The sequence below is a fragment of the Neophocaena asiaeorientalis genome, unplaced genomic scaffold, assembly GCF_003031525.2.
Source record: "Neophocaena asiaeorientalis asiaeorientalis breed wild unplaced genomic scaffold, Neophocaena_asiaeorientalis_V1.1 scaffold302, whole genome shotgun sequence".
NCBI lineage: Eukaryota > Metazoa > Chordata > Mammalia > Artiodactyla > Phocoenidae > Neophocaena > Neophocaena asiaeorientalis.
The window spans coordinates 2,100,850-2,111,700 of record NW_020174038.1 but is presented as its reverse complement, the minus strand read 5'-3'; the positions used below and the strand labels follow the sequence as shown (position 1 = coordinate 2,111,700).

The following is a 10,851-nucleotide window of genomic DNA, read 5'->3' as shown; positions in this document are numbered from 1 at the left end:
CGGGGCCAGACTCTGGCGCCGGGCTCGTATTGCACAGAAGGAGGGGCCGCGGCTGGCGGCGGTCGCGGGTCAGTGGTCCCCGCACATGGGCAGGTTCACGAAGGTGAACACGTTGAACTCAGTCATGATGGAGAAGCACAGGAACACGCCGTATAGGAAAAGGCACCCGCACCCGAGCTTCCTGTCCAGCTGCCACTTGTTCAGGTGGACGCCAAACACCTGCAAGGCACAGAGCGGGGTCAGAGGGCGCGGGGCGCGGGGCGGGGCCCGCCCAGTCCTTCTCCCTGGACTCCGGCCCCCTCCCCCTGCTCCCTGAAGCGCGCGCCAGGTTTCCCTCCTGCCTCCCCGATGGCTCCCTCTTTGTTCCTTTTGCGACCCTGTCCCCTCATCCTGACCTCTCACTGTCCGAGGGCGCCGGGACTCACACCTAGGCCTCACTTTCCTGTCTACGCTCACTCCATTGCGGGTCTCCTCCAACTCCTCAGCTCTAAACCCCTCCAATGTTCTGGCGCGTCCAGCGTGGGATTCCTGACCTGGGACTCGTCTTTCCAACGGCTGTCCAGACCTGTCCCCTTGGATGTCAGATAGGTGCTGCAGACTTATAGATGTCTGAACTCTTCCTCCCCAAACCTACTTCTCAACCCTTCAACAACCCAGCTTGGACAGCTGGTCAGTGGTGAACCCCATCTCCCAGCATTGCAGGGCTTCAGTGAAGCACAGGGATGCCCCGAAGCTAGGAGGGGGGACTCCGATGTCACACACAACTTCCCTACAGGCCTGGGTAATGGGGCTGATATCAGTGACTACCTCACAGGGTGGGGTGGGGGGGTTGGTGAGCTCCAGATGGGAGAATATGTGCGTTAAGCACAGTGTGTGGCCATTACAAGTATAACCCTTAGTCATACCCACCTGAAGAAAATCCTAAACGGCGAAAGAATGGATTTATATGGGTTTTCACTTTTGTGTAAGGCAGTATTTACTTTGGTAAAACCTTGACATTGGACTTGCGTCCTGATGCTGTAAATTTCTTCTCCTGCCCTTCTGAATTCCCGTTCTCTAGTATATGTATGTTCACATACCAGGTGTGATTCAATGAGTACTTCCTTGAAAAATTCAGGAGAAAACACACTGCGTCTCTTATTGTGAAAATTCAGTAACATATGTGTATGTTAACAGGGACTTCAAGTGGATCAGTCCATGTGGTGGTGTGAACTTGTTCCCACCAAACGTGTCAGTTGAGTTGGAATATTACATGGTACAAATGGATGTGATGGCCAAGGTAGTGCAGTGGCATAAAAGTGCACCGTCAATCAAGTCTGTTCTCGGTCTTTTTTTTTTTTTGCAGTACGCGGGCCTCTTACTGCTGTGGTCTCTCCAGACGCACAGGCTCAGCGGCCATGGCTCACGCGGCATGTGGGATCTTCCCGGACCGGGGCACGAACCCACGTCCCCTGCATTAGCAGGCAGACTCTCAATCACTGCGCCACCAGGGAAGCCCTGTTCTCGGTCTTTGAGTAGTGGTCAAATCCATGGATTTATGAAGATGTTTAGTAACCTGGAATAGTCAGTTAATTGGGATATAACCTTCCGTCGACTAATCTTGCAGAAAAAGTGGGATCTCCCTTTGGCTTTTGATAAAAATTTGTGTTTGACATGAGATGGACCCAGCTTCTGAGAGGAGGCTGGCTCCTTTCAGAGAGGGAGAAGGCTTTCTCATGGGTTGCCAGGATCCACTTCTGGAAGAAACAGCCATGAGATGGAGCATCTGGTGGCTGACTGTCTCCATCCACCAGAAGGCCACGCCCATCTGGTGTCCAAACAAACTGTAGCCACAGAACCCACGGGGGTGGCGGGGGGGGGAACATGGGAACTGGAGAGCGGAGAGAGCTGCAGACCCACCGTGACAAAGACGGAGGCCAGGAGCAAGCCCACGGAGTAGATCAGTCCCCTGCTGTTTAGCCGAATCTGTAAGAAAGGATGACATGGAGTCAGGCTCCTGAAAGCATGTCTGCGGAGTGCGGGGCAGTGAGTACCAGTGAGTCCAGGGATGGAGAGCAAACGGCAGCTCCGCAGTAGAGACGGGCGATTTCCTGGACACCCAAGGTGCACCCTTGTCTGGTCCATCCTCAGCCTGATCCCTCTCAGCCTCCAGCAGGTGTCCAGTGACTGCCCCTCGGCCACTTGAATTCTCCATCCTGTGTGGCCTAATTCTTATTTCCTGGGGACCTGACCTCCAGCTTGCTCGACACACAACTTTTAGGGTAAATTTAATAACATGGGTCACGGGAGCAACGTTTTGAAAAATATTCCTAAACTTTTTATCTCTGTTGCATTCAAATGTCTGTGACCTTCACCCAAACTTGATGGGAAGTGGTGAGTGAGGGCTGCTATCTTAAGCAAGCAAAGAAGAGGAAAGAGTTACCATTCCATTTCTGATACTTTGTTTTGTTTGTTTTTCACAGTAATACAGTGGGGTTAACTGGCAAACTCTGAAGAAAAAAACCAATTTCTGGAATTCTTAGGGAACAGCGTTGTCCAGTACAATTTCCCACAATGATGGAAATGTCCTACATCTGTGCTGTCCAGTATGGTAACCGTTAGGGACATGGGGCTCTTGCATACTTGAAAGGTGGCTCAAACAATAGAGGAACAAAAATTTTAATCTTACCTTTAATTAATTCAAATTTACATTAGAAGAACCACATATGAGTAGTGGCTGCAGTACTGGACAGAGCAGATAGAGAGTATTAAGGGGCCAAACGGGCCGACAAAGACGGTAAAGTTTCTTCCATGGTGTCGAGAAGATGCCCCTTCTGCTTTGTCCTGGGTCCTGAGGCCGGATGCCTGGAAATAGGAGGGGTGCCTCGGGGCAGCCGTGTTCACAGGGCGCCCCCCTGACCAGAAGCAGCAGCGTCACCTGGAGGCTTGTTAGAAACGCAGAATCTCAGGCCCCACCCGGACCTCCCAAATCAGCAAACTCTGGGGACAGGGCTCATCAACCTGTATTTTAATAGACGCTCCAGACAGTTCGGGTACACGAGAAAGTTTAAGAGAAAGTCCTAAGGGTCAATCCACTTCTGACCTCCAAGCGTCCTGAGGATGGGACTTTGACATTCATTTTTCCCCGGTTCTCTTGGAAACTCTTATGTGCAGCCAGGTTGGGGGACTACTCCCGACCCCCAGCAATGTACACTGTCCTGCTGGGAGTCAAATGCTCACCTGGGCTCACAGAAAGGAAAATGAGGCAGGTTGATTGATTTCATTACAGAACTAAGTGGTGATTATTAGTGGGAGTGGTTTGGACAAGGTTCAAGGTGCCTCTTGCCGCCCTTGCCCCAGTTCACCCCCAGGTGTGGGTATGGTAGCGTGTGGGTGTCTCTGTAGATGGGTGTGTTAGTTCATCTTTTGGTGACAGGACACTGCATGCCCTAAATAGCCAACCCTTTCTGTGGGGACCCAGAAGCCTCACACATCTCACTAAGCAATGTTCTGTCAGAGGGAATGGGCAGGACTCTCCCCTGCCCACACAATCCCTGTGAGCCACCATCTGCTGAACCCCAGCTGGGAAATTATTCCCATACCATATGCCTCCCGAAGACGAAGGGACACAAATCATATCTCCGTGCCACTAAAGCAATGGGTTGACCCAGTGAATCCATCGCAGACAAATGGGAGATCAGCCCCATCTCAGTCCAGCTGGTAGCTTAACTTCCTGCGGACCCTCAGCCAGGCTGTGGATAGAGTTTCCCCCTCTCATCGGCTGTGTTAGTATAAAGAGGCCAGCACCCAGGCGTACATCACAAATGACTTGTACTGAAAGAGAGTCTCTTCTGAGCTCTTAATTCTCAACACAGTGTGGATTCTTCCAAGAAGGGGGCCATTGCATTCCCAGCCCAGCTCGCCCTATGAGCGCCAGGCTCCAATCCTTGTCAGCAACGAGGATTGAGTAAAGTGATTTCCTGCCCTTAAGAAACCAAGAGCCAGTGAGAGCAAAAGGCAAAGCAGGACAGTTCTCTTTGGCCAAGGCTTTTCAAAAGGAATCAGGTTCAACCAAAGCTTTGGAACTCCACCCTGTCTACATTCACATAAAGTCTCAAAGGACGGCGCTGCTGAAACTGTAAGTCATCTCTAAAGACTAAAGACAACCAACTTTTGTGGGGTTTCTGAGTATTTTTCACTCTTTCACCTTTTTCTCTGCAGCTTTCTTGGCTAATGGACTGCCACACACACCCAGGGGTGTATTTTTGTTTTTTCATTGTTAATTAGAGACTTGGGCTCTCGACGCCTGCATCGGTTCCTTGCTACCTTACTGAACCCCCTTCCCCATGGACGTGACAGTCAGGAATTAGGGTTCCTTCACTTGCCTCTGTGCCAGCATGAACATCTCCAGCCACTGGAGACTATCGGTGGTTGGAGTCAGGGGTTGGCAAATGCAGGCGATGGGCCAGTTGTGGCCCATCGCTTGCATTTATAAATAAAACTTTATTATAACTCAGCTTATTCATTGACACATTGTCTGTGGCTGCTTTCATGCTACAATGGCAGAGCTGAGTAGTTCTGACAGAGACGGTATGGCCCACAGCACTTAATGTATTTCCTCTCTGGCCCTTTCTGGAAAAAGTGTGCCGACCCCTGGTTTAGGTCATGGGCTCCAGACCCAGCTTCCTGCTCAGTCACCCACTCGCTATATAATCATGGACAAGTGACTTAACTTCCCCAGACCTCAGTTTTCTGATGTATAAAATGGGGACAATACAGTTCTCACCTTAGGGAGTGGTTCTGACTGCTAACTGAATTAATCCATGTTCAGCTTGAATAGGAGCCGGTGTATAAAGTCCTCAATAAATCTGGGCCATTATTCTCCATCCACTCGTGATCTACCTGGGCCCACTTCCCTGGCCCCCCAGATGCTACTTTGATACGGTCGTCACCTGGCAGCTCCCTGGTCAATGCCTCAGTAGGTGACAAACCCCATGAGAGCAGGGACCACGGCATTTCATCCTCCGCCTGGCACGGGGCTGGGCACAGACCACGTGCTTGATACATAATCGGTGAACGATCAGGAATGCCCTTGAGGTGGCGTTTTGCGTGTGGTTTACAAAAAGGCCAGTGCTTCTGTGGGGCAGGGTGGACTGGCCAGAGAGACCCTGGATAATGTTCCAGAAGCAATGCAATCCCTGCCCCCAATTCCCTGTCTCCCTTCCCCACTTTTTTAATGTGTGTATAGCTTTTTTTTTTCACCCAACACTTTATTATGAATGCTTTTAAGCGTTCAGAAAAGTTGAAAGAATCAGAGCATCTTACGTTTTTAATGAACTTCAAAGTAACCTAGGACATGTCACCCCCATCACTTCAGCCTGCATCTCACTACACAGGGTTCACTAGTAGTTCGCAGCTCTTACTTTTAGGTGCTGTTTCCATATGGTGAAATTCACAAATCATAATTGCACCATTCAATGTGTTTTGAGAAATGCATACACCCACGTCCCCCAAAGTCCAGCCGTGACGTAGAGCACGTCCATCGCCGCAGAAAGCTCTCCTTTGCCCTCCCAGCCAGTCTCACCCAGGGGTAGTCACTGCTCTAAGCTTCTCCATCATACGTTGGTTTAGCCTGTCGTATAAATGGCATCTCACAGGGTGCACTCTTTTCTGCCAGGATCCTTTTACTCAGCATACGATTTTTTAATGTATCCCTTCATGGTTTTCATTGCATCGATAGCTCACTTCATTTTGTTATTGAGGTATCATGGACATCTAACATTATATTAGTTTCAGGTGTACAAGATCATGACTTGATATTTGTATATACTGGGAAATGATCCCCACAATCAGTCCCCATACATAATTGCAAACATTTTTCTTTCCTGTGATGAGGACTTTTAAGATCTACTCTCTCAGCAACTTTCACATATGCTCAGTTCTTTTTTAACAGCGTACGTATATGATGGATTGCTTAATTATTCTCTTCTTGGTGGGCTGCTTCTAGTTTGGGGCTATTGGTGTGTATTGATTTTATAACACAAGCAAAATGAAAAGAGGCCAACAGTGGAGACAGGAAAATGAAGAGAATGAAGACAGCTCGGGACTCCTCCGGGACCTCAAAGGCACCAGCTCACATGCTGGCAGCCCCTCTCTGCCGTCAGTCACTGGTAGCCCTTACCCAGCTGGAGCAATTCACCGCCTCCCCCCACGCCCATCCTCTTTGGGAACATGCAGTTGAGTCAGATGGGGCCCTCACCTCCTTCCCATTTCTACTCTGCCCATCCCTCCCTAGGTCCTTTGCCTCTTCCAAGTTCACTGGGCCCCTGCTGGCTTTATCCCCCAGCTGACGCTGATCTCCTTCTAACTTTCCCCGTGGGGGCCGGCTTCTTACCTCCCCAGCTAGTCCCAGTGCTCAAAGGGCAGATGCCTGGGTCTTCAGTTTTCTGTCATTCCACACAGCACCTAACTGCCCCCCTAACTCCACACACTGTATGTTTAAGTGAGCATCTGCTGGTGATGCTGAGAGAGAGAGAGAGAGAGAGAGAGAGAGAGAGAGTGTGTGTGTGTGTGTGTGTGTGTTATGTGTAAGGCAGTGAGGCTGGATGGCAAAGGGCACGACTGGAGAGCTGGGTGGGGAGACTGACCACGGTGAAGGTTGGCTTTAAGCCTGATCTTTTTAAGCAAGAAAGTCAGAGGGCACCAAAATTACCTTATCCCCCCCCAGTGGAGGCAAACTTGCATATGGTAAAAGCACAGATCTCAAGTGGACTGTTGGATGAGTTTTGACAAATGCGTGTACCCAGGTAACCCACACCCCAACGAGAATATAAAACATTTTCGTTACCCCAGTAAGTTTCCCTGAGGGCAGCAAATCTTAACCCTCCCGAACAACTGGTTTCTTGGGGGCTTGCTAAGCCAGACAGTCTTAGGGTTAGCTAAGATGCTAACCTCTGGAAGAGACTTGGAGCTCCAGCTGCACAGTGTGGACCTAAACTGGCGTCTCCCTGCTCCTGCCTCAGAGATGCGAAGCCCAGGAAGTGCAAAGGCAAGGAGTCCCCATGGCAATGCCCTTCTGAGAGCAGGCAACACACTCGGATTGCTCAGCTCTGACATTTAACGTTGTTTTTATTTCTTGCCTTCAAAACCACGAATTTTCATTCCCCAATTCCCTCTTGGCAGTTGTTGGAGAGGAAACAGGAGGCTGGCTTGTTCCCAAGTCAACAGGAAGTCAGGCTCCGTGGATGTGTGGTTTTTAGTAGGGACGCACACAGAGACCATGACACCCCTAGTTTCCCGTGTGCATGTGGCTCATAAAACAGCTCCCTGAATCCTACACCGTTTGTTTGAGGACCTAAAAAACCCCCAGCCTCAAAGACTCCGACTCTCCCCACATTACAGTTTAAAATCTCTGTATGTTTTGAGGTCAGCTCCACCCAACCAGCAAATTCTTTTCAGAAAAACAAGAAGCCCCTGGATTTTCTCTAATTTGGTTTATAACTTGGAACACATGTGGTGTGTCCTTTGCAGTTTCCGACTCGGGTAGTTTGAACACTTGCTTGGGCTTTGGTTCCAAATGGATGTGTCCAGCCGTGACTTTAGGTTGTATAACATCATAGGGCGGGGATCTCTCTCCTTGAACAATTAAATGACATCAGAAAGTAAACAAACCGACAGAAAAGCAGCACGTTAAAGGCAGCTGGTGCCCAAGTCCCTTCCGTTCCAGAGCACACACACAAACACAGGATTGCACTGAATTCTAGTGGCTACTCCTCGAGGTGGCTTGTTCTCCCTGTAAAGGTGAGACAGCTGAGGCTCAGCGCAGAGACGCTCTTAACCAAGGTAAGATTCTGCTCACCAGCGCGCAGGTGTGGGTTCCCCCGACACATGCAAGCAATTCTGCGACCCCAGCTGAGTGTCCTGCACTTTAACCTGCCACTACCTACCTGGAAGCCGCAGCAGCTCCCACAGGTTAGGCCTCAGCCCTGCAAGGCTGCACCCACCTCCCCCTACTTGAGATGCCAGCTGTAAGTCCAGGTTGTCACCTGTGTTACAGTTAGGGAGGTTCCAAGAAGGAACCTTCTTCTTAGGTTCTACTAGTTTGCTAGAGGGCTCACAGAACTTGGAGAAAACCTTTACCTTACTAGATCACCGGTTTATTATAAAAGGATATAACTCAGATAGAAGAGAGGCACAGGGCAAGGTGTGGGGAAAGGGCTGGGGGCTTCCAGGTCCTCTCGGCAGGGGCGGGGCAGGCACTCTCCCTGAATCTCCATGTGTTCACCAACCCAGAAGCTCTCTGAACCCTGTCCTTTTTGGGCATTTACGGAGGCCTCATTATAGAGGCACAACTGATTAAATCAACGGCCACTGGTGACTGATTGAACCTCCAGCCCCTCTCTTCGCCCCAGACTTCAGGGGGTTGCGACTAAAAGTTCCAACCCTCAAATCACAGGGTTGGTTCTCCTGCCAAGCAGTCCCCATCCTTAGGTGCTGACCTAAAGTCACCTCATTAACAGAAAAACAGATACCTTTGTAGCTCTCCTCAGGAAATTCTGAGGGTTTTAGGAACCCCGTGCTAGAAACGAAGAGTAAATGTATATTTCTTATCATAAATCACAGTCTCACACACGGCCACGAAGCTGGTAAGGGGTCAAGCCTGCACTCAGAGTCGGCCTTCAGCCTGTAAATTCTAGACTCTTCCCTGCACCTTGCAGGGCACAGGGAAAAAGCCAGAGTTCTCTTCACCTGCTAAGAACTCTCCAAGGTGGCATCTGGGCCTTTGGCGCCCATCCTTTCCGGAAGAGTCCTGAATGCACAGCAAGAACCACAGGTGCCCGTGCAGCAGAGGCCTGGGGCCACCCCATCCAGGTCCCGTGCTGCCCCCATCCTCTTGCCACTTTGGTGGAGCCAGCTGACTCCCCAGAGCCGGTACTGGCGTCTGTGCCTGAGGGCTCCTCCCAGAACTGCAGAAGTGCCACCCGCCCCACCAGTGTCCCTCCAGCTGCTGCCGCCTGCCTTCCCGTCACACCTCCCCGCTCCCTTCTGGGCTTTCCTCCTCCCTCCCCCCCGAATAAACGCCTCACCCCATCCTTGTCTCAGGACGCAGTGGTCTCTGGGGGATCTAAACTTTGACAGACAGTGGGACTGAATCTGCTTCAGGCCTTGGTGACCCAGGTCAGCCCTTTCCTGGGGGGCCGGTAAAGACCCTGTCTTCCCCCAGGTATCATCTCATTTTCCTGAACCAGCACCTGAAATCTAAAGGGCAAGATTCACCTTCAGGGGATTGGGTGGTGTCACAGTAGCCCCCAGGGTCTTGTTAGAACAGCCTCAAGAAGAACCATTCATTGCCACGTCGCCCAACGATCCCCCAGTTACCCCTCCAGGTCTGTGGGAACAGCTTGTATTTAGATGGGCCCTGGCAGCGCCTGGAGTTTGCTGGTGTCCATGGTGTCAATACTCCTGCCAAGGTCAAGTGCAAGGTGCCAACCAAGGGTCGGGTGGGGAAGACCTCTGTAAGTCTCTTCTTCCCCTGGGGGTTGGGGCAGCGTTTTCAGTAAAAGGAAACACTGGTCCGGCAACTGGAGCAGCATCCAGGTACCGGGAGCCTGATTCAGGGATGTTCGCTAAAAAGACGAGAAGGGAGATGCAGAAGCATCGAGTACCGACTGGTGGGTTATGGGCGCGCCGGCTGAGTCGGACACGGTTCTGCTCTCAGAGGCAGAGGGGAGGTGACCGCCCATGTGACTGCAGAGGCAGAGGACGTGGCTGGGGCAGCTTCCTGGAGGAGGTGATGGCTGGCAGACAGCCGGCCTTGGAAGAAGGACCTTGGGAAAAGCCTTCCTCCACGTGGCCACTCCTTCTGGAAACATTCTCGGGCCCCACTTCCTCCCGGTTCTCCCCCTTTCTGGCTGACCACTCCTCAGCCTCCTTCACTGGATGGTTTTTTCCTGCCTGACATCAGGATATGGTTCCGGGCTCTCTTCTCTATTTACGCTTATTTCTTGTAAGAGCTTTATGCTTGAAGACCCACAATAATGCTCTCGCCTGCCAGACGGAGACCTTGCCTCTGAACTTCAGACGCCTTTATCCCACTGCCTACCTGACATCTCCACCAGGATGACCCTCAGACACATGAAACCTAATCTGTCCTAAATGGAACCCTGGGCGCTGCCTCTTAGATATGCTCCCCTCCACCCCTACCCAGGCTTGTCTTCCCCAGGTCACATATTCTCTCTTTCCTACAAATGCTTCATAACTGGTCTTGGGCCTCTGTCTTGTCTGGCTCCCACCCTTTCCCCACGCAGTAGCTGGAAGCTTCTTCCTAATAGGACAATCACACCACCCCCTTCCTTGTCTCCATGGCCACAGCTCTCAGTGTCCTTGCCCACGTGGCCTCTCTGGGCTCTAGCTGGTTCCTGCCACTCATCACTCTGCCTCCCCGCCTCGCACCCCCACCCTCTGCCCCCAGGCAGAGGAGCTGTCCTCAGGTCCTTCCATGCACAGAACCTTCTAGTATCTTGGTCTTTTACTAGCTGTTCCTTCTGTTTAGAAAAAGTCTCTCACTTTTATCTCCTTGGTTTCTGATAATCTCAGATTCTCAGAATAAGTGTCACTTCCTCACATGCATTCCAGGTTGTCATACTGGGTTCGGAATTGCCTGTGTGGTCATCTCCTCCCAGAGGCCGGGGCTCCAGGAGCACAGGACGGTGTCTGTCCAGCTCACTGAGGTGTCCCCAGCGATGGCGACCAGCTTAGCACACAGAAAGCAGTCAATTCGTGTCTGACCAGAAGAAGGATGAGAACATTTCTGATCACTTCTTTTTACCTCTGTGGATTCTGGAATCAGGGGGGCTCTTGCTTGGAAACAGA

The 10,851-nt window shown here is 51.2% G+C and overlaps 1 protein-coding gene across 2 annotated transcripts in view; it reads right to left on the bottom strand.

The window, feature by feature from the left end:
• Positions 1-6: 6 nt before the first annotated feature.
• The window catches only part of SLC24A3 (solute carrier family 24 member 3), a 394,577-nt gene continuing 383,732 nt past the window's right edge, over positions 7-10,851 (bottom strand). The window contains exons 16-17 of one of the 2 annotated variants that reach the window (XM_024753730.1): positions 1,900-1,965; positions 7-219 (exon numbers count right to left, since the gene is read on the bottom strand). In XM_024753730.1, coding sequence (XP_024609498.1) covers positions 70-219; positions 1,900-1,965 — 216 coding nt within the window. In that variant the 3' untranslated portion in view covers positions 7-69. The remainder of the gene's footprint in view (positions 220-1,899; positions 1,966-10,851) is intronic. The other variant, XM_024753731.1, reaches the window with a different exon arrangement.